At 40.6% G+C, this 25,941-nt stretch overlaps 1 protein-coding gene across 12 annotated transcripts in view; it reads right to left on the reverse strand.

Moving 5' to 3' along the window:
* The window catches only part of KMT2C (lysine methyltransferase 2C), a 200,558-nt gene that overhangs the window by 122,520 nt on the left and 52,097 nt on the right, over positions 1–25,941 (reverse strand). For all 12 annotated transcript variants that reach the window (XM_075045134.1, XM_075045077.1, XM_075045086.1 and 9 more), the window contains 2 exons: positions 15,541–15,679; positions 2,023–2,229 (listed from right to left, as the gene is read on the reverse strand). In XM_075045134.1, the coding sequence (XP_074901235.1) occupies positions 2,023–2,229; positions 15,541–15,679 (346 nt within the window). The remainder of the gene's footprint in view (positions 1–2,022; positions 2,230–15,540; positions 15,680–25,941) is intronic.

The following is a 25,941-nucleotide window of genomic DNA, read 5'->3' on the forward strand; positions in this document are numbered from 1 at the left end:
TAAGTTTCTAGAGTTGAGACACCACAAAACCACCTCTCTTTCCTGACTGCCTTCCTGCTTACAACCTCTAAAAAAAGACACTGAAAAACGACCTACTGCCCATAAGCCAAGAGGTACAGTAAGCACTGGAATTTTAACCTGCAATAACTGCCTTCCTGAAAACCATGCCTGCTTTACTTTAGCAATTACATTCAGAAATACATGAAAAAAACCTAGCTTATGGGGAAAAGAGTAACATCCCTCTTGCACCACCCAAGAAATATTAAAGGTTTTGAATTGACACGGTATCTTCACGACCTGCATCATGACAGAAGCTGAACATCAAAAAAACCCCCAAACCTCTTAACTCTGACACTATCAACATTAAGACTCCCCTTAATAAAGCATTATACTAACCCATCCTGTCCAACAAAGCTGTCTCCTGAACAGTGCCCATGCCCAGTGCAGCCACCTCTAACATTAAAACTGCTACTCAAAACACAGGAGTTTAAAGGAACGTTAGGAAAAAAACTAAATCCTAACTGACAAGGCATTCTTATTAATATGAAAGCTTTCTCGCAAGATCAAACCAATCCATTTAAAGAACATCCCAATTTACTCTGCCATTTCACCCTGAACAGAAACACTTTCCACCCCATCCCCATCTTTTGTACTCAGCCTTTTTGTAAATAGTATTTCATATGCCTATACAAGAGAGTAAAGGTCTGAGGGGAGGGGGTTAGTTTTATTATCTTTAAGACAAGCAACTTCTCCCTACCGGCATTACACAAGGCGCATTTTTACAACACGGACGTAATTATACAAACGCACGCCGTGTACCTGAGCAACACGGGCAAGCGTAACACATGCTAAACAGCTTCTCCAGCAGTAAGCACAGCCCAAGCGCGGCGCATTGACACGTTTGAAACGATAAGCTGAAGAGAGCTCGCTGAACGCGCGTTAATTCATTAATTTGGGGGTGTATTTTAGTCAGATTCGCAGAGCACCAGCCCTGCCTGCCGCGCCGCAGCCCCTCAGGTGGCCGCGGCCCCTCAGGCGGTCGCCGTCTCCCCCATTATTGTTCCACTTCCTCGGCCGGGCCCCGCGGGCTGGCGGCGGCCCCGCGCCCGCAGCCAACCCCCGGCCTCTGGCGCGGACCGGGCCGGGCAGGACAGGACCGGACCAGACCGGGCCGGGCCAGGCCTGGCGGCCGCCCACACCTCCCCACTGCCCCGCTCCCGAGGCTGCGGACCCGGCTGGCTGAGCGAGCGATCCCGCAGGTTGGCAAGCAAGGCGCTGAATGAAACCGCGCCTAGCCAGTCTAGGTGACACAATCCCTAGAACCGACGGAAAAACTCGCGTGCGGATAGATTTAAAAACACCATTCTCGCATCAGTCACATCTTAAGCGCCGTCGCCGGACGCACCGCGTATCGGACAAAACTCCGCTGCGGAGTCGTGTACGTCCCTGCCGTTCCTCAGAATTACGGAAAGGTGGAAGTAACCCGGGAGGAGTCGGGGTTCTCGCTGCCCCTCCGATGGCTACAAGCCCACCTGCCACGGGGACCCCGCTTCCCAAGGGTCGGAAACACAAACAGGGCTGCTGCCGCCCCTGCGAGAGCCAGCTTCGGAGGGCAAGGGGGAAGAAAGCTTCAACAAGGTGGGCAGAGGCCTCTCGGTACGCCGGTCTACAGAATACCTGAGGTGTCAGAAGTCCCTTATCTCCTACACTTGTGCACACTTTTACTTCAACCTCACAAACGGATCTGTGCTTTATGGTAACTATGTTTCTTTTCTGCCTTCTTCAGGAGTCAAGATGCTCACTGGAGGGGAGAAACCAACCAATCTTTAAAAAGCAGAAGAGACAGCTATTCCTATACTGCTTGCACGTTGTTTTGGTGTGTGTGTCTGCCGTCAAATGACCCACATTTTCACAAATACAAGTTATTTGCCTATTGCAGTACACAGTCTCTGTAAAGACGCTTCCTGAACTTCATGCAAAACAAACAAACAAGCAAACACATTTACTGTAGAACAGACTTACTTCTTCTGTCCTCTCTGTTTGCGCGGCACTGAGTTTTGCCTTGGAGTTCTCTCACAAGCTCCATCGGTGCTGTCGCTGGCTTCACTCTTATTTAAAGGCTGGTTTTTCCATGGGATAACATACCCAGGAGTTGGACTGAATAGTTTTAAGTCTCCTTGTCCCAGTGAGCTCCGTTCTCCACAGTAACAAAAGGCGCAGAGTTGTTCGCTGTGAAAGGGAAGACAATTACTTCTTTTGGGGGGGGGAAACAGCAGAGCATACACCATCAAAGAGCAACTTTCATGCCAGTTTAACCCTCTATAACAAAACAATTAAAGCTCCCAAGTGCTGTCAGGTATTGGAATTCAGCATTCAGGAACACTATTTCCAGATAATTTAAAGTTACATTGAAAGAACTTTTTTCTTCACAGAAGTGCATGATTAACAAAACTAAACAACCCCACATATGATATTCAAATGATTAATATAACGTTTTTGAAACAGGCTTGCTAAAAGGCACTGGAAAACAGGGCAAAAAAGAAGAAAAGAATGGGAGGAAGAACTTAACACCTCACACCCATTAAAAGAACTTGGCATTGCCATCATAGAAAAGGCAAAGCTCTGCCTTTTTGAACACAGAGCATAACTACACATATACTCTTCTGTAAGCACATACACCTCGTGTAACACAATGTGCAAATACTATACACCAAAAGGTTTAATGAAACATGGAAAAAAACAGAATAATGAGAAAATCACAGCAATGGCTACAGTCACACATACAGCATACACAAATCCAAATATCCTCATTTACTTCAATATTCAAAAACAAAATCATACCTCTTAAGTTTTACTAAAGGAAATTTATATTTACAGAACTGTGACCGCCACAATATCCCTGTACCATTTGCAATTATGTTTTAACATGCATAACATAGCAACAGCATTGAAATGACAGCTCTGACAGCACTCCTTGTGTCACATCATATGGAAGCTACTGAAAAATATTTCTATAATAAACATATCCACAAACTTAAAATGTGAACTTCTGCAACTAATGCAGTTTACATTAAAGGAAGGCCATCTAACACATTTTTTTATGCTTAAATGAGCAATTCTGTTTTCTTCATATTTATGCCCTTAAGACCCCAAAAAGATGCCTCAGGGAATCAGGCACTTGGATGGATAGAGGCTTGTTTTTGCCTGGATCCCATTTAAACAGATTTCAGTACATCTCCAAGGTGGCACTCTGTGTTGGGTGGGTGAGTGGAGGGAAGTCAGGTGAGAGGAAGAGAAAACCTCAAGGCTAAACTCCTGTATAATATTCACTAAATCCTGGGGGGAAAAAATGAGTGCCAGTGCTTTTCAGCCAGGTGAGGCAAGAGCAGCAACAGAAAAAGGCAAAAATAGAAAAGGAAGTTCCAGATCAGAACAGAAGACCCTGAGGATCCAGCGAAGCCCCTTAGATTTGGGTTAACATACTCTGGGATGGGTCCCTTTGACCTCACCATAGAGCAACACTGGGGGGGGGGGGGGGGGGGGGGGGGGGGGGGGAGAAGAAAGAAAATACAAGTGGGTACGTAAAATGCCTTTGAACTGCTCTACTATTACAGTACTGGTAATACCAGACAGTCAGATGCTGAGGAAGGGAGCAGCATGTCACAAGCCCAAAATGAAGCCCAGAATGAAGCCAAATACTTTTACTTATGCTCTGTAAGTAGGATTGCACTTTCCTTAAGGCAGACAGACCTTTGGGGACATGCAGGTTGTTGGGCAGGTAAAGTAGGTCCCGTTCATGGCACTCAAAATAAGACCCTACCATAGTACTGTTAGGAAACATTCATCCTCATATTCATGGCCTTGGTCACATATCCCTCACCAAACCTGCTTGAACACAGGACCAGTGTGAGCCAGCACAACCCCCGGAGCTTACGGTAAAACGTCTGACACGTTCCAGAACTCTTGAGAAAAAGGTATCCGAAGATAAAAAGATGCAAAGAAAATATGGATAAATGTAGCATAAGAATAGACAAAAATGAATAGTTATGGCTAAACAGTACGTATCTCTATTTTAAAGCTAGTTTTCCGTGTGATAGTGCAACAAATACACTATTATTTGTATGTCAGTGAATATAACCACTAGACTACCAGTGAAACCTGATCTGGCCTCACAGGCAGTTTGTAAGAAGGGAAAGCAAAGCTATTTATGCTAGTTGAGACTGGAGAGACTTGTGAGGAGACTTAAGAGATTTAAATAGGCAGCACCACGGTATATAAATCACACTACTTACAAACACAAGATTATCCACAGTGGAATAAATAATTATTCATACATCCTGTTAGGACAGACTATCACTGCTCATTAAAAGACTGGAGGATAATTATGACTAAATAAACAAAGCTCCTTAAAGTGAAGTCGTAGCAAATATGCAATAATGTTAAAGTTTATAAAAGAGAAATAAGAAACTAATTAAAAAAAAAAAAAACCAACTAAATTTTAAAGCGGTATTATTTGAAAAAGGAATACAGGGGTAAAGCAGATATTTCTGGAGCCTGGAAGGCAGCTCCGGTATCACAACTTCCAGCAGTAGCTTTCTGCAGGCAGAGTGAAGTGAAACAACAGGAGCAGCGAGTTTCACAGCTACTCTGCAGCGTGGTGCGGACAGCTGTGAACCTGTCAAGAATCATATGGTTTGTGCTACTGCTCCTGCTCCAGCAAAGCTGGGGACCGCAGCTGAAGCAAGCACTCCAGCACTCACCGCGGGGAGGGGGCTGGGGGAACCCTTTGCTGAGGGCTCACGAACACGCAGATGCAGAAGTTAAAGACAGGAGCAGCAGAACATTCCCAGACGACTGCCAAGAGACTGTGGGGCTGAGATAGAGGGGAGGGATTATAAAATGGGGGAAAAAAAAAAAAGGTTTCACGCTTTCCAGGGAGGATAAGCAGAGGAGCTTCAAATTTATCAGGCACTCAAATACCTAGAAACAACCAGCAGCAGTGTATGCCCTGCCTAGCATCTGGATGCTCGAGAGACCCTCCACAGGAAAGCCACGGTCATCCGCTTCCCAACATGTCACGTTGCTGATTTGTCATGCAGTACAAAGTGGCCAGTTCCATCACGTTAGCCTTTTAGGTTTAAGTGCTCAGTAAATATTTTAAGTTATGTCTGTATGGGCAGAAGGTAGAGTTTTTTATTCCTATCATCTGAGGATTGCAAAAAGTACTTACAAATCTACCTTCCATATGTCAATATGCAATTAGAGGATCTAAATCTGTGATGCAAGAAGAGCTCTCATATTGAAGATAACGAAATTGAGATACTGGCAACTCTTAAGATCAAATCCTCGATCTGTTATCATAATTAGCATATTTTCAGAACAGGCTAATTCAAAATGGGATAACAAGAAAGAGACGATGTGTCACATATCTTTTTATAAGCTACTAAGGAAAAAAAGAAAGCTCATATCTATGATGCTCCAAACCAAAATATAAATTCACCGTTATTTGTAACGTCAACTTTATTCCAATTTTCCCAGAACAAATGCTACCTTTTTAGATAGGTTTGAAATTCCACAGGTTGTTTATTACCAGTAGGTGCTTATATACATACCTCACATCATCCCAAAGGATTTCATACATCTGTACGCACACAAATCTTAACGCATAATGCAGAGGAGAAAGTATGTTCAGAACAAACCAGACATTCAGTTGGATTTAGGGGATACAGTAAAAGGCAGTAAGGTTAATAATGTCTGAAGCTAATGTCTGTTCCTACTAACCCATGAGAGGAGATCCAGACTTGGATCTCGTTAGAAAGATGCCCTTTCTAACAAGAAACAGGTAGATCTCAGCACTCTGCTGCAGCCATTTTCTTCTACAAGTTCTTATTGAGTTGGCTGGTCAGTGCCTCTTCCTCACGCAGAATTTACTCAACCCACTGACATGAATCTATGATGCTACAATCCTCCCCAGTCCACATCCCGACAAAGGAAAACAAAATGCCCTCCAGCCAGTTAATCCCAGCGGAACGCAGAAGAACAGTCACTATTTCCTCTACTTGACCAATGACATACAGTCATTAGGACTCATCCTAAAACACAGACTTTCCCATTGAAAGGAGTTCATTTCAACACATGCGGTATTGGGCAACTAGTTGCACAATATTAAATTGCAACCAGAGAAGGAGAAACATCTTCTGGTTTGCTTGCAAATATTCAGTCAGAGAATTAAGGTAAGACTGACAGTCCCCAAAGCTTTTTTTAACAGAATTAAGGCTGACCATCAGGATTACCAACACTTCAAGCGCACCAAGTGCCACTGTAGTTATACTCCCAAAGAGTAAGCAGAAGCCCCTCCTGGATCCTTCTGAGTTGGGAAATAGCACTGGGCTATCCTGTGTCGGCCAAGGCTCCTTGATAATAAGCAGATGTGCACACTAACTGATGTAAACATGTTTTGTTTATGCGGTGTCCCCTATCTCACTGATCTACACTTGGGTCTGCATGAGTACTGTGCTGTGCAGCTGGTGGAAATCTTCAGATTGGTCCACGTGAGTTTGTGTGACCCTCAACAGTATCAGATGTGACCTCTCACTCTCCTGCCTATTTTTCATACCTGGGCAGAAGGCACAACAGTCTGCAATCATATGGGGCACTGCCGTCCACCCGCAACTCTGTGTATACAGCTGGGGAAATAAAATTCCATTCCGCATTTTCAAAGGAATAACTTCCTTCCATATCTCCAGGATCCCCATACGGCTGAATGCCAAGGAAGACAGCAAGTGGCCTATGCTGAGCATGTCTATCAGTAAGACGCTTGAAGTTATACAATCCTTTTAGTACTAAATGGTGAAGGAGGCAGACTAAAGAAAATCCTGCAGCTGCCTGTTCTGCAGAGAGGTGTTAAAGGTCCCCTTCTTTCAGGAGAACATGCATGGGGGAATCCAAGCATCCTACAGAGATGAACAGAAGCTGTTAACAGCAGGAGAAATACAAACTCATGGATTCAGCTCAAGAGATGCTCTCCTCTTACCTCTTCTCAAATCCCTCCCAAGCCTACTGTGGGACACCAATTATCAAAGAAGTTTTACTGTGCATTCACCTTTTCAGTCAATCTCATTAAAAGCAGAGGTTGTTGCTGTTTAAACAGGAAAAGGCAATGGATTGTATCTGACAAAACCCAAGGGATGGCAATTCCAGTAACATCCACTAGCTCTAACTGCCGCCTTAACATTAAATACTAAGATACAGATGATCACTACTACCATTTGCCATGATAATGATTGCACTGAAGTTAAAAAAAAAATTGGAAACCATAACAATGAAGACCTATTTCATGCACGCTTTGGTTGAAAAACAAGGTGAAGAGGGTATCATTGGATTTTTGCTATGAGTTAGTTTGTTTTTAAAGGAATTATGCAGTAATTTTCCTCAGTGTCTGGAAATGCCTTCAGGATGTCTTTCATACACACTTTAGCATTCTTGAAAGGTGAAACTGAGAAGCATAAAACCTTGGGTTGTGTTGGCAAAGTTGTTAACAGAAATTTAAAATGTTTTTAACATCTATTTTTCACAATTAAAATTAAGCTCAGCACAATGAAATGGAGTATTTGGGAGCAAACCAGAACTTCAGAGCATCGTTTGTACTGACTACCAAAGCAGACTGATGAGAATTGGCCTTGAGAATTCTTCTCCCACCTAACCCTGTTAGTAGTTTTAACATATGTTAAAAGGCTAAATTAAATGCTACAAGGGACCTGCTATTTATTTAGCTATGCCAAGTTGTGCTAATGTACGAAGTACTTCGCCTTCACTCTCATTTTATGTAGTGTTATTTAAAGAGTAAATTGTTTTTCCTCCTTAGTGAAGATGCACCATTGTATCATTTATGTAAATTCAAATCAAGACCCGCAAGCTGCATTTTAAGAGGGAAAAAAAAAAAAGATTTCTGGCTTAAAACAACACTGGGAGTCTGCATCAGTGTGAGTTCTAATATATGTGAGATATTCACAGAGGTGAAGTTATGCTAAAACTCAGGGGTTTAGATTAAGCTTTTCAGCTTCATCTAAATATTCTGTAAATATCTGGACCTCAATAATGAAGAAGCCTGAAAAAAACCACCGAAGAATACTCATTAGGCGATGCACAAGAACTTCACATTGATACAGGGTTAACAACCCAATAAATCACCCTTCTGAATGAATGATATTAAGGATAGAGAAGGATGAAAGGTCCAACATGGAGATATCACAAAGAGAAAGATGCAAAAATTCTCAGCTGCAAGCTATATTCAAGCATTTGACATACAAAGTGCTCTCCTTCCAATAGGGAACATTGAAATTTGGAAGTGGTTTAACACTATTACACTATATACAGAGTTGGTTTTGAAATAAGCATTTAACTTATGCTGCACAATTCCTTTTAAAAAAAGGGAGTGGGAGGGAATTCATATGAATTCAGGTGAAGAATTTTAAAACTTTAAAGTTTGCACAAAGCAATTAAACTGCATTAGACAACAACTGCTTTCCAATTTTTTCAAACCAGCACAGTTGGAGTTCTACAGCCATATAATCAACTTAATGATACTCTTCTCATCTGAAAGAAAGAAAACATTACCCTCCCAAACACCACCACCAAAACAACACATTTTACTGACATTTCAAAATTTTAAAAATATGAAAATATGCTCTTATTCACCATCAATATGTGGTGAAAATGTGGTGTTTAAATTAATCATTTAAACAAATGTTTAAAGCTCAGTTAGGATTTCACATACCCTAAACACAGGAGGGGTTACCAGAATGCCAGTGCTGAATAAAGTGAATTCAGAGGTCTACTCCAAGGCCACCTAGATAGAAATCATTCTTTAATGTCCATCTGAACTGACTCATACTCTCAAACAAAAATCCCATATAGAATGCAACTGTGAGCATACCTCAAAGGTGATACTTCACACAATTTTGAGAGATGCTTTAATCTCTGAGTGATAAAACCCAAAGAATAAAAAGTACTGTGGCCTACATCTTCAATGTGCCTTTGTGCCCAGAAAGTATTGTCTGTTCAAGCCAAATTCCCTCTCTTGGCAAATCCACATACATCACACCAAAACTGCATAAACCTTGCAGAGCTGGCAGCACCTCTTAGGAGGCAACTTCATATGAACACTAAGTAGGGCCTTACTACCTGAAAATTACTGAAATTTAACACATACCAAGTTGGCTTTAAATAGCAGTTTTTCAAGAAAGTTTCATCAAAATTGTTCAGGTGCATCAGGGAATGGAAAAACATGCTCTTCTCCATAACTCAAACTTTGTATTTTTTCTTTGGAAGTATGTTTACAGAAGAGAAGAAATACAACAGAGTGGGGCTCTTCAGTCAAAGCCAAGCTGGGTCAGATTAAAGGTTCATCCAGCCTTGTATTGTCAGTGGTAGAAATAGCATAAGCAGATGCACAAGGGATATTAAAGAGCAGGGCAAACATATGATCCTACCCATGCCTCCCAGTACTTTCAGTTCAGGGCCTCCCTCTATCAGCTGTGATTCCTATATACTCAGTAATTCTCAGTTTCTCTTTCATGAACTTGCCCAGTCTGCTCTTGACCTCACATAAATTTTCATCAATCCACAACATCCTTTGGCAAGGATTTCCATGTCACTCTACACAACTATCTGCTGTGCAAAGAATCACCTCCTTTGATTTTGCATCTAACCTTAAAAGTTTCATTTGATGACCCTCAGTTTCTCGCATTAAAGGAAACTGAACAGTCAATACATAGCCACCATCCCCATGCCACCTATGATTTCGAAAGCCTCTTATCTCCCTCCTCCAATCTCTTTTACAGACTGAAGGGTCCTAGCTTATTTAACTGTTCCCCATAGGAAAGCTACGCCATGTCTTTGATCAACCTTTCTGCTGCTCTGTGAAACTTTTTAAGTTTTACTATATTCATGTTTGAAGTCACAGATACACTTTCTGTAACCCTACGAAAATTAGTCCAAACTTGTTTCTCCAAATGTTTCTAACCTCACCAAGTAGATCACGTGTGCTCGAGCAAAGCTTTAGCACATCAAAGCTACAAGCTCAAAAATTCTCTCTTCGCTAAAGCACACTCCATTCTCTCTCAGTCCCTATGTGCAAGCCGACTCCATATGCACCATCCTTACCCCGTGAACAAACATCCTTCCAGCAAAGGTTACAGACACTTGGCTGACAAGGAAAATGAACAAGAAAATGGAGAAAGGGGTGAGAAGAAATATCATGTCACAAACAACTGTCTGGGAGCCACTGGAAATGGAGGGAAGGAAAATGCAGATCAGGCAAAGAGCCAAAGAAGAAGAAACCACAATGAAGTGGACACTGAGACAATGATTAGAAGTGACAAGCAGAGACGAGGATTAGAAAAGTAAAGAGAACGGGAGGAGTCAACAACATGAAAAAAAGACAAGAATCTGACAAAGAAACCTGGAGGCGAAAAAAACCCAGAAAATGTGACATTTGGAAGAAATGAAAGAAGATGCTGTACTCACACAACACTGCAACAGAACTTAAGATCCCAGACTCTTACCTTCGCCTGCAATTAACACGTATCTGTGCAATCCTCTGACACCCCATCCACTTCTGAGCTTGGCCTACATGGGACACTGTGCAACAAGTCATGCTATCAGCCCCTCAGCGTGGTCAGACAGACTGCTAGCCATGAAATCCTGTTCATGGAATGCTTCTGTCTATCTGACTGCCACCCCTCAGAGGAAAGAAAATCTGTCCGGTCCACAGACCTGACCCGCCAGCACTAGGCTTGCTGCCCGCCAGCAGTAGGACAGACCCAGGTGGAGACAAGCAGCCTTAGCAGGATGGGAGACAGAAAAACTGCCTGAAAAACATCTGTGAGAGGCTGAGAGCAGGACTCCAGAAACCCGGAGCACCTGCTCACAAGGGCAGGAGACATTTCTAAGTGTGGTTTCTGTGGTTGAACCATCTTATGTGACAGATTAATTCAAGGAGCAAAGGCCCATGCAACTTAAAGGTCTAGTCGCAAACGTTATTGATCACGGGTGTCAGATCCCACAAGGTGCAAGTTCTACGTGAGAGCATTAAACACGTTATGGTCACAAAGTCCATTGTTCAACCTAAGAAAAAGGCAGGATTAAGGCTGCCTGCGAAACCTTTCTTTGGCCCCATTTGTGCAATACGCCTTCTGTGCTTCCAGAAAGATGCAGACCATCTGGAGAGAACTCAAAACAGCAAGAAGAATCAGAGCTCAAGAAAACATCACCTACACAGCAAGTATGAACAAATTTGTGATTTCCGTTATGAGGTAAAGGATGCCGGGGAAATAAACCGAGAGCCTTTTGGACAAATCTACCCTTCGTTATCCTTGGCAGATGGTAGAAGTAGTAACAGGATAAACCCAGAATAAAGACAGTGTGGGTTAGATGTGAGGAAAGTGTTTCCAACAATAAAGAAAAGACTGGAAGGGACTGTTTAGGGAGGATCTGGAGTTTTTATTATCAGAATATTTAAGAGCAGTTTATGTAAACTTCTGTCAGGAATGCTAGCTGTAGATATCTACCTTGGAAAAGGAGGCGAACTAGATGACTTCCAAAGGTCCCTTCCTGCCCTATGAATCTGAGGTAGAGTTGCTTTAACAATGATTCGTCATAAAATTCTTCTTGAGACCATTTCCCTAGTCAATGCATGAACAGACAGGACGGACAACCAGTAAGTATTTAACTTTTTTTTTTTTTCCTCCATTTTTTAGTGTGTGGTCTCAGTCTTCACCTACTGACAACATCAAAGTTGTGCCCTGCAAGTCAAATCAGTAATTTCACTCTGGGCTAGACTGGTCATTGATATAAGGCTGAAATATTACTTCACTCTTATTAAATAATTTATTTTTGCAACACAAAGGAATGCTATCTCTACTTTGCAGATGTAGAAGTCAATCATTGACTACAGAGGAAGATATTGTAAATGCTTACATGGATGTAGATCTGAAAAAGTAAAGGCAAAACTCTGCAATGATTTCAAGTGCCCTGTTTCATGCATAAGGTCCATTCTCTGCAGAAAGAATTCTTGGTAGAAAAACATTCATGTAAAACTACAAACTGTATCGTAATACACGTGCAAGAAAAGAAATAATCAGAATTTCAAAATGAATCTTAATACTGGTATCTCCTAAAATACATGCTTGACTTTGCAACTTTAACAATTTTTTAAACATATTTTTAATATTAAATATTTTACCTAAGTCCCTCCTGCCTAAAGATACAGCTTCTCCTTCCATCACCGCAATGTTATTCTGTCCACATTATCTAATCTCTCTGCCACTCCACAATTTCTTTTTCCACTGAGTGTTGCAAGTTTTGTAATACACTTTCTTTGAAGATTAAAAAAAAAAAAAAAGAGATAAGGAACAAAGATAAAAAAGTTCGCTGCTACTTTCTCACCGTGTTCTTTGTTCACATAATCAACAGATGTTCACCAACCACTTCTTTTCGGTGGAATAAAGCACGCCAGCTCTCCATCTCCAGACTCCAAATTTAATTTTAGCAGCAGCAACAAAATAAGGGGCAATAGTGCAATTGGTCTAGAATGAAAATTACGTGCTTTGTCCAATTACACATGAAGCAGGAAAGCAGGAAGGTGTGCTGCCAGGGGTTTTTTTTGTAGTTTTAGCGACAGTCTCACAAGAGCAGATATTTAGCAGACCAAAGTACCAAAATCAAAAAAGCTGTGTGCAAATCTCAGCTTCTACTTATTTAAGAATGTTCTCTCTTCATGATTATGGCAAAAGGACTGAAAAGGTGCAATTAATGCAATTTACAGTCTCTGAAAGTAGACAGAAAGTAAAATGAATCAAAAGGTGTTTTGTTCTTCTATGAAATTGTGTTTCTAGGCCATTCTTGTTCGCTTTTAATGCTTGGAGTTGACAATGTGGGAAACAGAGGAGGAAGGTAGAAGTGGGCTCTGCTGTAAGTCGCAGCCGGTTTCTGGCTGCTTGCCTGCCTCATGGGCTGCACTTCCCCTGCTCTCTGCAGGCAGCACAAACCAAGGGAGCAGATTCCTTTCGAGGAAGCTGGATTCCTCTCAGCCATAAGTCCTGGGCTGACAGAAGCTTCTCACAAGGCTTATAAAAAGGGAACAACTAAAGGAAAAGGCTCCAAAACTCACGATGCTCATGATATGTAAGAGCTGGCAGCATTACTTTTACCGCTGCCAGGCTTGATAGTTTATCTTTGCTTGACATTATTGCCCCTCCCCACACGTGGTCAGTAACTCACTCATTCCTTCTGAGCATACACACACACCCCCCTCACCCTTTTCAGCCTCCCTACTCCAGTATGGCTCAGATACTACTTGTTTTAATGGTTTTTAGCACATTGCTTTCTGAGCACTAATCCCAAATCTGCTATTGAATTCCTTGCCCCAGTCTCACTGGCAGTCAACAGTTCTCTTGGACTCCCATATCCAACCTCAGAAAGGTTCCAACATTGACCATCTTCTCCCTCGCCTTTCTCTTGAATGCTCTTATTTAGCCTCAGTCTCAGGAGGGATCCAGAGAAAAATACCACACAAGCCAAGCTTTGGCTAATCTCTCAGCTACTGAAATCCCCATCTAGTTCTGATATATCCTACTATGTCAAAATCACTATTTTTCAGTAGCAAGTTATTTATTTAATGTAAAAGATTTCATTTTATGCCCTATGTCCTGTGCTTCTCTAACTCGTTTACCTTCACTACCAAAGAGGGAAACACAGAATTGTCTTATATTCAACTCTGAAAAACGTGATGCAAAAGTAGCTCCACCTACACCTGCATCTACTTCTGGTGGAGGCTTTGGTTCTTTTCTGTGTTCTAGGCAATTTCTGCACTGTCTGTTATAATATACTTCCATAATTCTCCTATGTCTCACTTACCTAAAGTTATTTCTAAATATATAAGTATTTCCATTGGATTAAGTTACTTATACTATAAAACAGAAAAACTTACCAAAAAAAGAGATGAAGCTGATGAGTATGAATTATTTGGAAATCAGCTTCAAAACTACTTCCCCAAGTTACGGGTTTAAAGTCTCTACGGAGTCACACCTTACCAAAATCTTGATACACTTCCTCCCACCGTTACACAACTGAACATCATCAGTGTCTGTTATTTCACACATTGCATTTTCTCCTAAGAGATTCGAGTCAAGCCACCCGGAATCCAGTCCTCCTACCCCTGCATGGCACAGTAGCAGTGGCAGCACACCGTAGACAATGATACAGATGATTTATCGAGAAGTCACAGATCAGAAGAGGCTTTCTTCTGCTAAGTTTCAAGACACAGTGCCAAAAAAACCCCTTGACATCTCCCTTTCCCGCCCCCCTATTTACTTTTTTTTTTATAAGGCGGTTGTCCAGCTTTTAAGAAACAAGTTTAGGGCTAGGGAAAGTACTGTAATCAACTATTCACGATAACAGCAAGAAAGTAACCTTGAGAAGAACAGAGCGCGGATGAAACAACACTAAAACTTTTTCAAATGATCCAAAACAGGGTCAAATAAAGAACCAAAACAGCTGTTCAGTTCAAATTGCTCTACATATTTACTGCAACTTAATACCAGCTTTGGAAAATTCCACTAAGAACAGAAATTTCTGTGTATTTCATTCAGGTATACACACAAGATCTATTTAACCAAAATTGTCTGTAAGAAGGGAAGTATCTCTTGGAACCGAAGAAGTTTGTGAGCATGTAAAACATTATATATGCAGCAAGTAGATGAAGTAATTTTTTGTGCATGGAAAATATGCTCTGTGTTGGATTAGGAGGAAGTAAAATGGTGACAACGATTCTCTCCCAGCCTGTCAAAATATAATTACACCTGTAACTGTCTGGTAACTGGTAACAGCAATCTCTGCAGAAGAGACCCACTACTGGGTTAAAAGCTGTTGCCAGGGCTTCAACAGAGAAGCTCTGCTAGAACTCTGTGACACTGTTTCGACAGCAATCACAGACAGTGTGTTCTGGTTTCCCTCAAATAATGCAATTAATACTTTCACTGCTTTTGGGGTAATTTATATTGATAAAAAGTTAAAAAAAACCACAAATGTTATTTTCTGAATTATGAATTCTAAAATAAGGAAGAGCACAATAGAAATGACAAGAGATTTGTTTTACTTTGTTCCTGAAAATATAGACATACAAGCTGAAACTTCAAAAGTAACTTTATATGGATTTGCTAATATACCATTTTCTCAGTAGGAAAGCTTCAGTAATCGCATTTTATTTCATACCACTTACATCTGTTTTAATTTAAATTGCTAATATGCTGTAATTCAAGGGTTTACCAGTACAGTCTGAGGACAACACTCAAGGAATGTGCTTTTCACCTTGATCTCCCTATACGCCAATTAAGCCATCAGTCTCAAGTGCTGGCTGCCATTGCCAGCACTTCAGAGCACCAGTGGCGTGTGCCAAGCCTGTGCCCCGAGCCCTCTGCACCCCATTACCCAACTCCCAGCCCTGCCTCTGACTCAGCACCTGCCTCCTCGCTCACTAACCTGGTTTTAGCTTCCACACCCACAGAGGCAGTGGAGCTTGCAGACTCCTCAGATACCGAGTGCTGAAGGACTGGTGTTAGCTGCTTGGTGCTGTCCACTTCCGTTTGGGCATCCTCTTCTGCAGATTGCTCTTTGACTTCTGTGTAAAAAATAAGAATAATATTTATTTATTATTTATTTAGACTATCAAAACATCTGTAAGCTTTCCCTTGTGCTGCAAACATCCATTTTATTTACAGATAGATTAACTCGTGTAACTGTGTCCTCAGACACAACATCATTAAAAGATTAGGAAAATATTACCCTTCACATCTAGCTAAAACATGAAATTGAATGCTTATGAAGTTATTTCCACAACACAGTGTGCCACTGCGGACTAAAGATGTTCAATAAGTAATGAGCAATGGGGCAGGGGGAGCATTGTTCAATGACAACCTTTTCATACGAGGTTGCAGTTTTAGACATTCTCATTCTCCCCGCTTCTCCTTTTGTGCACCTGCTGTGTCATCCCTGAACAAACATCAAGGTGAGCACACTAATCTGGGGTATAATAAACCTTTTTTTCCCCTCCCAGATTAGCTTTAACTTTGATCAATTCCCTGCACTAGTTCACTGCTGATTACACTAACTCTATGCTGGCAGAGGGTTGAGGAGGTGAAGGAAAGAAGAACACGGTTTATGCCAGCTTAAACTTCATTCCGAACTGTAGGAATATAAACAATCTTTGCAGCATCCTTTTAATTTAGATTAGTTGTTAGACAGAAATATATATATCTCTACAGCTGACAATGCTACTATTTGCCTAGAAAGTCTGTGTCTTGCTCAGGAACATAAAACACCAAGTTGCCGCTGTCTGTGCAGTTTAAATCCTCTTCCCATTTGTTTTCCTCCTTTGCACAGAGTAAGTCAGGGATTTGCCAGGAGGACATGGCAACGCGCCGCTCCAAGTACATCAGACTGCACAGAAAAAGGGTCAAGGCTGTAGAGCAATAAAATTTGGTATTTCCGCACTCCTCCATACTTTTGATTTTGAAACCTAAATAACATAAAAGTCATAGGACTCTGGCAGATGTTCTTTGGCATATCCAGCTTAAGACACTACTGCCTCCTCCTATCAGTGTCCATGGCTGCTACATCTGTCCCCACAGCAGAGCCAGACCAAGGACCCGCACCTGGGGCACACACCACCTAAAACCACCAGTGAACACGGGTTTGAGCTAAGAGGCCGATACATACAGCTCTTTCAAAGACGACCAGTTAGAGTAAAGCAGCAGATTATTTAGAAGATTTAAGCAGAAGATACATTCACTTTTTAAAAAAATTAATACACAGCATGTCAAAATATAATCAAATACTGCAAAGTATAAATGATTCACATGGAGAAATGGATGGGTAAAAGAACCTGTGACATGGATGGGCATGCACAAAAACCTGCTACAAGCTTTAATCTTATTTATCGGCACAATAAAAGAGAGGAAAATTCTCAGAACATAAAACTGCACAGCTTGGTCTGTAATGCCGAAATTATATATGCACTAGAGCACATGGAGAAGGGAAAATCTTTCTTATTTCATATACAGAGATAGAAGTAAAATTGTTCTTTAACCTAGACTGAACTCATTTAGGAAGACAATGTATAACATTTTAAACCCTCAATGACAGCATCTAAAATATGCTGAAGAGAAACACAAATTAAGAAAAAACAGTAAGAAATTCTTCTTAATGAGTGGGCGTGCCAGATATTTATTTGAGCTGGTGTAAATTGGAATCACTTCACCTATTTCAGTTATGCTGCTCAGTAACATACCTCTGAAATGTTTTTGGACATCTGAAACATCCAAAAATGACTACCTGTCCAAAAGCCAAATGGCTTGTGTTAAACCCATTCCACCAACCTATCCTGAAAAAAAAAATCTGGATGATCATTTGAGACTAAATAACTATTTAGTTTTGTTGGGAATACATCCCTTGTAATAGTAAATGGCTCCATACAGAAAACAAAACAAAATAAACCAAACTCCCCCACCCTTAGTTTTTGGCATGTCTGAACAAACAATCTCTGCAATCATTCCTGGATGAGGATTCCCAAAACAGGCAGCGTCCAGCAGAGCCATTCATAACGGTCTGCAGCGCATTTCCAAAGTATGTTGGATCTGAAGGATAATTTCGTGCCAGTAACCCCCAAATTTCTAAATACAACCTCAATGAAGAGCGCAAAACATAAATACCTGTAAGGAAGGCAGATGCCAAATCGCTGAAAACAAAACCCACAACACAGCCCAGGACAACCACGCATGAATTGCTCAAGGAAGACCACCAGAAATTGTGGCCTTGCTCTGATCCATCTTGGCAACTTCATTTAACCTAGTTAAACTTTGCAAAAGGAACTCTGCTTTATTGTGTGCCTGCAGAAACTTTCAAGTAAGCAAAAGCCATTTACTCTTTGCCAGCTTTCATCTCATTATACATTAATGGGCACCCATTACACTGGAAAGGCAAAGTTCACAGGCACTAACTCATTCTCAAGAACTCTGGACTGTGTGAGAAGACACAGATTGTTTCACTACACACTATGACTATATGAGCTTACATCCTTATGGTGCTTTTTTCCCCTGCTGTTTGCTTCTCTAGAAAAGAAGGGACCCAAATTATACTAAATGAGACAAACAACATCTCAACTGCTGTCTCTGCAATAAAGCAAACTGTGTCTCAATATGCCGTTGGAAGACTGAAAACACGGTGCTCACCAAACAGAATGAAAATAGCGTTTATGTTAGTTGTGCATGCCATACTTCAACTTCGTGAAGGTTTTCCAGCACAAGATTAAGGAAGAACAGAAGTAATGCATCTCACGAGTCAAACTCCTAGGAGATGGGAGTCCAGCACTAGCAACGGCAAAGGGACAGCAGATACCCTCATCGCTGCCTCAGGTGTTCTTGGAAGCATCTGGCACAATACATTAACTGCTTTTCACTGTATTTAATGAACGTTCATCAGACTTGGTTATGGCATCCTACTTTGAAGCTTCTGGGAATGAAGGAACCATGAATGATTAATAAATGCGAAGCTCATTTGCAGATTCCTATATAAGGCCTTATTTTGCATCCTATTTTCATGATTGTTTCTGTCACCAGACATAGCAGGGACATTTCAGGGCTCTCAACTGTTGCTTACCGAGATGTTCTGCAAGAGGGAATAACATGCTTTTAACCAGCAGGTGCAATTGTTATTTTTGCACAAGGAAGGGGTAGTGCTGTGTCAGAAAGCGGCTAACGGGACAAGATGTTTTATACAGCTTCATAGGGGTCTACAGAAGTACAAGCAACACTAAAATGCTCTAATTCTAGTAGTTTAGACCAATAAAGACACCAGGTCATTGTAACAGCAATATGAAAAGGAATCTTAACAAGGGAATGTAAATTATGAATTGAAAATGCATATCTAGTACTACAATTATCAAGTTTCAGTCACTGCCCCAATTTAGGAACAAACCAAGTTTCCATGAGTCAGAGTTCATATTCTGTTACTGTTCCAGACACAATTTCATAGAAACACCACCTCTCCTGCGACTGTCTGAGGAATTCAGACTGGCACACACAGCGATCGCTTATGTGCGGAGATCTTTCACGTACTGGAACTTTGCATGTATAGGTTTTAGCAGCTGAACACAGGGGAACAAACGGACACGCGGTGGCTAACCAGTCCTGTGCAGGTCACCTGCAACCCTTCCAGACAGCAGCAAGCCAGGCCAAGGTGTACCGAAAGACATGCAGAAAGCAATGGCTGCTAATAGCTACTGCTATTACTTGGGCTGCACCGAGTTTGTAGTCACCTACTCTTGCCTGCTAAAAACACAACCATGGCAGAGAAAGGGAAAAAAACATACTGAAGTTTGAGTGTGATGGTAATAACCACATGCAAGAACCGTTTCTCCACGGACAGAGGCATACTTTCTTCATCTTAAGTCAACATTGTAAGATTTTATTCACAACAACAAACAACAAAATGTAGGACCACATCAGAATTGTTCTGTTGGGTTTTTTGCAAGTGCTACACATGCATTTTCTTTTAAAACCACCACTCATCTATTTTTTTCGATCTGAAGAGCATCGTGGTGATTTACTTACTGCAACAGTTGTTATATGGAGATGAGACGAAAGCCCACAGTTACTGTTTTCTGTACATTTCAGTGTGGGTTTTGATACTTTTCATTCAAATAGAACTCCTGTTTGTTAAATACATTTTATACAGAAAATAACTTTGTGCAAATGTTGTACCGTCTATAAAATAAAAATAAGGTTTTCAGTGTAGGACCATTTAAACTATAATTTTGGTAATTCTAAACACAAGACACCATATCATGGATAACCAACTCCAAGTGATCTGTGATCAAGGAACTTCCTAAACTAGGGGTGGTATTCAACAGCACTCATCTAATTATTTTTTCCATTAATTTGTTCAGGTCTTTTTGAAACACATGTAAATTTTTCATGCCCAAAGCATCCACTAGCAATGAATTCTATAATTTAAGTAGATGCCCAGTGCAAGTGCACCTACCTTTGTGCTCTGAACATGACCTGATGTCCCCTAACTTTTGTGTTGCAAAACAAAATGAATCATCATTCCCTGTTCATTTTCTCCACACCACTCATCATTTTGTGGGACCCTACTAAATTCCTCTCCAGTCATATCAGATCAGGTTGAAGTCTTTTACCTTAACTGATCCCCTCACAGAAGCTATTATTTACTTCTTGTCATACTTGTTGGCCTTTTCTGTACTTTCCCAATTACAGCTCATCCTTTTGGAGAAGGGGAAGCAGAACTGCACATGGCATTTAACATGCAGTCATACCACGGGTTTATAAAGCAACAGTAACAAAAAACACACTGATGCTTTTTTCCCCTTATCCCTTTGCCAGTAATTCTTAGAATTTTATATCCTTCAAGTTATAAAAGCTAATGCAATTCTCAGAAGAACTACAGGTGCACCACTTGCTCAAGTAGTAGCAGCTGTTTAAGAGTGATTTTTGTTTATACAAAATTAGGATGGCAATTTTCCCCTGTATGTTCTTTTACATGCATTACTACTGAATTTAAGAGTCATTTCATTCTCTATGGTCAGTCTTCAGTGCTTTGCAGGTGGGTACCTCTTTTATTACACTAAGTAAGTTTATTTTACCAGCCACTTTTTTCCTTTTTGTACCTGACCTAGAAAAGGGTTACTAGGGCAGATGCTTATGTGACTCCAACAATGGGAACTTCCTCCAATGGGAAGGTGGAATATTCTGGGTCCTCGAAAACTTCCAAAACCTGCTGGTTATGTTTAACAAAGCATAGTTTGATACCAAAACTGCAAAAGCAGTACTAAATAAATAAGAAAAAAAAAGGGGTTGCATTTCAGAAACAACCTCCACAATTAAAAACTCAGTGAGGTTAGAGTTTATTTGTAAATAACAGATTCCACCTACTACAAAATATTCCACCTACTCTCAAAACACCTGAGACAGATATCAGTCAGAAGGAAAAAAATCAGATTTTTCTAAATGGCCCATTTTAAGCATGCATGATGAGAAATGTTATTATCAAGTAAGCCTGTAATGATTTAAAAGGCAAATATCAAGTAACATCCTGTGGTGTCTGGTTTCCTTATTACAAACAAATTACCGGAATACAAAGAAAAATAATAAGATGCTTGCAATAATAACAACAAGATGCTTCAGTTCTGCTGATTTTTTCAGTGGCTGGACAGGTAGGAATCAGCTGCGTAAGAAAGAAGGAACTACTCCTTTTATAATGAGCACAGGGAATATAATTGCCTTAAAACATATAATCTACAGGCAATGTCCTCAGTAGTATCAATTCTTCCTTTCATTAACTTTAGAAGGGATAATCAGTATAGTGATGAGACCAAAGTATCTGTCAGAAAAGCACAAAGTGGACTTTAAAAGGTCTTTGGTGTTAACGAGTTGATAAGAGCTTTTGCCATTGATTCACCCAAACCAGGACTTGCTCTTAGGTGTGTTTTACTTGTTTTAGTGGGAGGTTCTACTCAAGTATGCTTCTAACTGGTACGAAAGGTGACTGTATTTTCTCTAGTAAGTAGGATATTGCAGTAATTTTTTTCCTCTAGAAAAGTGCTTTTCAGGCTGCTTCAAATCTGATGAGATTCTGGATTAGTCCAAAGTTCTCTGCCAGCTTCTACACAGATAACTTTTTTCCACTGACAACTGTTTTTTTCTGGTTCTTCTGCGTTTTGCCCAGAGACAAAAGAAGCTGGTTAGAGGAAGGCTTCAGGGAGTTAACATGAAAGAAATCAACTGGCCAGACAATGTTGCTGTGTCTGAAAATAACATTACTAATGACAGTAACACAGGCAAGGAGCTATTGGTTGATAATACATAAAAGAATCTGTATGATATTATCAATTCTGAAGCCTCCAGAAACCATGGGGAGGTAAGGGTCTGTTATTAAGTACTAATTTAAGAATTGGTTGCCCTCGTACAGACAGTAGACAGAATACCCAATGGATTTACTATGGGTTTCGGTCCCAAGAGACTCAGCAGATAACTAAACTTATTCCAATGCCCTTCTCCCAGATCGGAGTCTGAATCTCAACATTTGTATGTGACACAAAGACAGGAAGAATTACAGACTCCAGGATGAGTAACATATTTCACAAGTGTTCTCAAAAAAAAAAAAAAAAAAGGAGGGAATAATCAAAGAATTAACACACAAAATTCAGTTTCAGTCAACTTAAATGCAGAACCAAGAAAATACCAAGTACAGAAACTGGCTTAAACCAATAGAAGTTGGGAAATAGAAGCAGAAGCTAAGTCTTCATTAATAGTAAAGGGCCACCAAACCTACAGAAAGCTCACCAAGAGGTATTTGTTCCATTATTTCTTTCTTTAGATCAGCATATTTTATATTTGCATCTGTGTGTGCACACACAGGCACATGCTTTCCAGACTTCTGTGTTTTGGTTTGGGGTTTCTTTGGCCATTACAGAGATTTGCTCATTGCTCATCAGAAGAAAACTCCTCTCATGGAGAGGAACACCACAAGGGGACCTACAGGAAAACACAGTATTCTACAACAAACTGTATTTTATCAATAGCTAGAAAACTGGAAGGTGTTGACGGCTGGAAGGACCAGAGGCAATGGGCACAAACTGCAAGACAGGAGGTTCCCTCTGAACATCAAGAAATGCTTTTTTAGTGTGAGGGTGCCTGAGCACTGGAGCAGGTTGCTCAGGGTGGTTGTGGAGTCTCCGTCCTTGGGGATACTCAAAAGCCATCTGGACATGGTCCTGGGCAACCAGCTCTGGATGGCCCTGCTTGAGCAGGGGGTTTGGACCAGATGGCCTTCAGAGGTCACTGCCAATCTCAACCATTCTGTGATGCTGTGGGTGCTAAAATGATGGGAGGGATGGATAATCTCAACGTTGGTTGAATAGAAAAATACCAGTGTAAAGTAACTGGTGGGAACCACAGTGAAGAAAAACGGAGCCAGTAACAGAGAACTGGAAAGACAAATACAAAACTGAGAAGCAAAATAGTCACTAAGACAGAAACCAATAAATCAGCAAGAGAGACAGGGCTGGTGGGTAAAGGAAAGGAGTCTATCCTGAGGTTGACAAGAAGCTGAAAGTCTAATAATTCAGTAGAAGCAGTTGCCAGCACCATTTTTTAGGAAAAAAGTTGACTTGGCTCCAAACAGATCTTTTTTCCAAATTCCAAAATTTCCTTTTTCCAATTTCAAATCCCTCCTCCCTTTCCATCCTTAAGAATGCTATGTTCATTTATACTAAAGCAAACATAGCACTTGGCAGAAAACAGGCAGGGCTCAGAAATCACTGTAGCTGGCGGGGATAACGACCCATACTGAAATGATCAGAGCGGCACATAGCTTACCCTGCTTTGCTTCCTATTCTGCCTCTTTTTACACACGAGATTACAGAATTTTGTTAAGGGTAGGAACTTGTTTCCTGGACTGCCATTAAAATGGCCGTTCCTTAGCATTACAAAAAAGCCACTTCAGGAAGATTTTCTTTTTTTCTTTTTAACAAACATTTGTGTCAAAATTACAAATGGAAAGAACGTATAATATTGAGTACTTACGTTCTCCCTTGTCTTTTTCCCCATAAAAGATTTGACAGCTAGAAAACACCTCTTTATTCTAGGTGGGATTATATGGGGCATCTCCTTTTTCCCTCCCTGTGAGGAAAGTGCTCATTCCTCCTGCATTGCTCCCTTCCCTAAAAGTAGAGTTTATTACACTGACTACAACTTTTATAATGTGGACTTCTCTCATTTTATGAAAATTAATTAATTCACAAAAGCGCTCCAGTAATGCTAAACTCCATAAATAAAACAAAACAGAAACAACCTCCCAAACCCAAACAAACAAGAAATAAAAACCTCACACAGTAGAAGATTCCCTGATCATACTCAACACATTAAAAAAACCAATGGAAAAGAAGCTAGAAATACGGAGACTCAAACTATGTCAGAAGTTGCATGTCAGGAGTTTTTGTATGTTCAGATGATATCATTTCAAGTTTTGTAATATTACTATATTGTGTTTTGGTTTGCCAACTACTAGAGTAAATTGTTGGCAAGTCTACTTTTTGCAAGAAAACAAAAAAAGCTGTTATATTCAAAGTAAAAATTCATAAACTGGAACACAAGTATACTCCAATTTGATTAACACAGTTTGACATGGAGTAAGAAACTGGGATTACTCCTTCTCCCACAGTATTATCATTAACACAGATAAGCGCTTAGAAGTTTCAGAAGCAGTCAGCCTTTTCAATTAATATGATTAAACCTCTACCACATGGTATTCAACTTTTAAAATAATGTAATTGCAATTCTGTCTCTATCAAACTGCTCAAGACAATAAAGTCTATTCTGGTTCCCCCTGTCAAAATGGGATTTCAGACCTATGTATTTTCACAAGGCTTCTTTCCACTTAAGAGTACAGTTCGCAAAACCATCTTGGGCTCAGCACTGAAGTGATGGTGCATCACTTCCAGAAGCAGACCCAGCAGAGTCTTTGTCTATCAGGATTTCTAGCACAGTGTTCCACTGCTGCCTGTACCTTTAGAAATAAGCATCAGTCCTCTGTGACAGCCAGGATGACTCTGATGAAGGATAATGGAGAGACTTATCTATATGCACTCCTGGAGTCTCGAAAATAATTATCTGTGTCCCTCTCTCCTTTGAAGTAAAAACTGCTCTCAGATCTCTGTTGAGGAACTTTGTTATTAATGACATGTAAAGTCAAGAAAAATACATCTATCACTAAATTCCCTACACAGTAGTGTACCAGCAGTGGTTAAGCTTGAATTTCTTTTTGGTTTGGGTTTTTTTAAAAAACATATTTAAAATTTACAAAACTTACCACTTACAATCACACTTTCTGTCCCCTTTGCTGATTTTTCATAAGACTTTTTCTAGCACATGGGATCAGAAGAGTAATAAATGGAATACAGGACACAATTACAACTAGACTTCCTTCCCCCTACTCTGTTTTTCTACAGAGAAATACCTGCTACAACTTTCTCACTTTCAACTTTAATAACTGGTAATTATCTACTTGTAGAAGCTGGAAAAGACCAAGTTCACTACCATCAGCAGCTTATTACCAGGGGCAGAAAAACAACTGACAGAATAAAAGGATGCAGCATCCTTGTATTAAGCTTTAATCTCGACTCCCTCCACAAACCATTAACAACACTTAAATTCAACACAAGTTGTGACTAAACACTCATGACACTCCCCAAAGCCTAAAGGCTTGAGTACAAAGCCTTCACCACAGTTCATCAGCTAGCAAGTACGAAGCAAGAGACTAGCATATACAGTTGAAACTCATCCTCCATCCACTTGGTAATTTCAGCCTCCTCTTTTATAAGCTTTCACTACTACAACCATATTCCTGTATGGTCTATGTAGGATGCTGCTGCAAAATGGCTCTTTTGAGGTCCTCTACTTTTTCTCCCTATAAATCTACACTAAGCACAGATTCTTGTCTTCCATCTTTAAGGACCTCACAACTCCACCTCCTTTACTTAGCAGCTATGAGAGTAATTTGACAACTCCCTTAACTCAGCTGGCATTTCCATGCAATTGCTGGCCTGACCGCCAGCTTCTGCTGTTAGTGTCTCTGTGCTTCCCTCCACTTTGCTCATTACACCTAATTAAATTTATAAACCCTTATGTCTCAATGCATTTTTAAGGCTTATTTCTGTCAAACCGACAAACTTCCGCCAATTGGCCATGGCATCATCCTTCCTGGCAGGTTTCATCCTTCTACGCATATTCAGTCCCTGGTTAAAAACAGGCAAATGGCTACAGACATGTGCCTGGCAAAGAGATGACAGTTCTTCACCATGGCCTT

The sequence above is a fragment of the Buteo buteo genome, chromosome 2, assembly GCF_964188355.1.
Source record: "Buteo buteo chromosome 2, bButBut1.hap1.1, whole genome shotgun sequence".
NCBI lineage: Eukaryota > Metazoa > Chordata > Aves > Accipitriformes > Accipitridae > Buteo > Buteo buteo.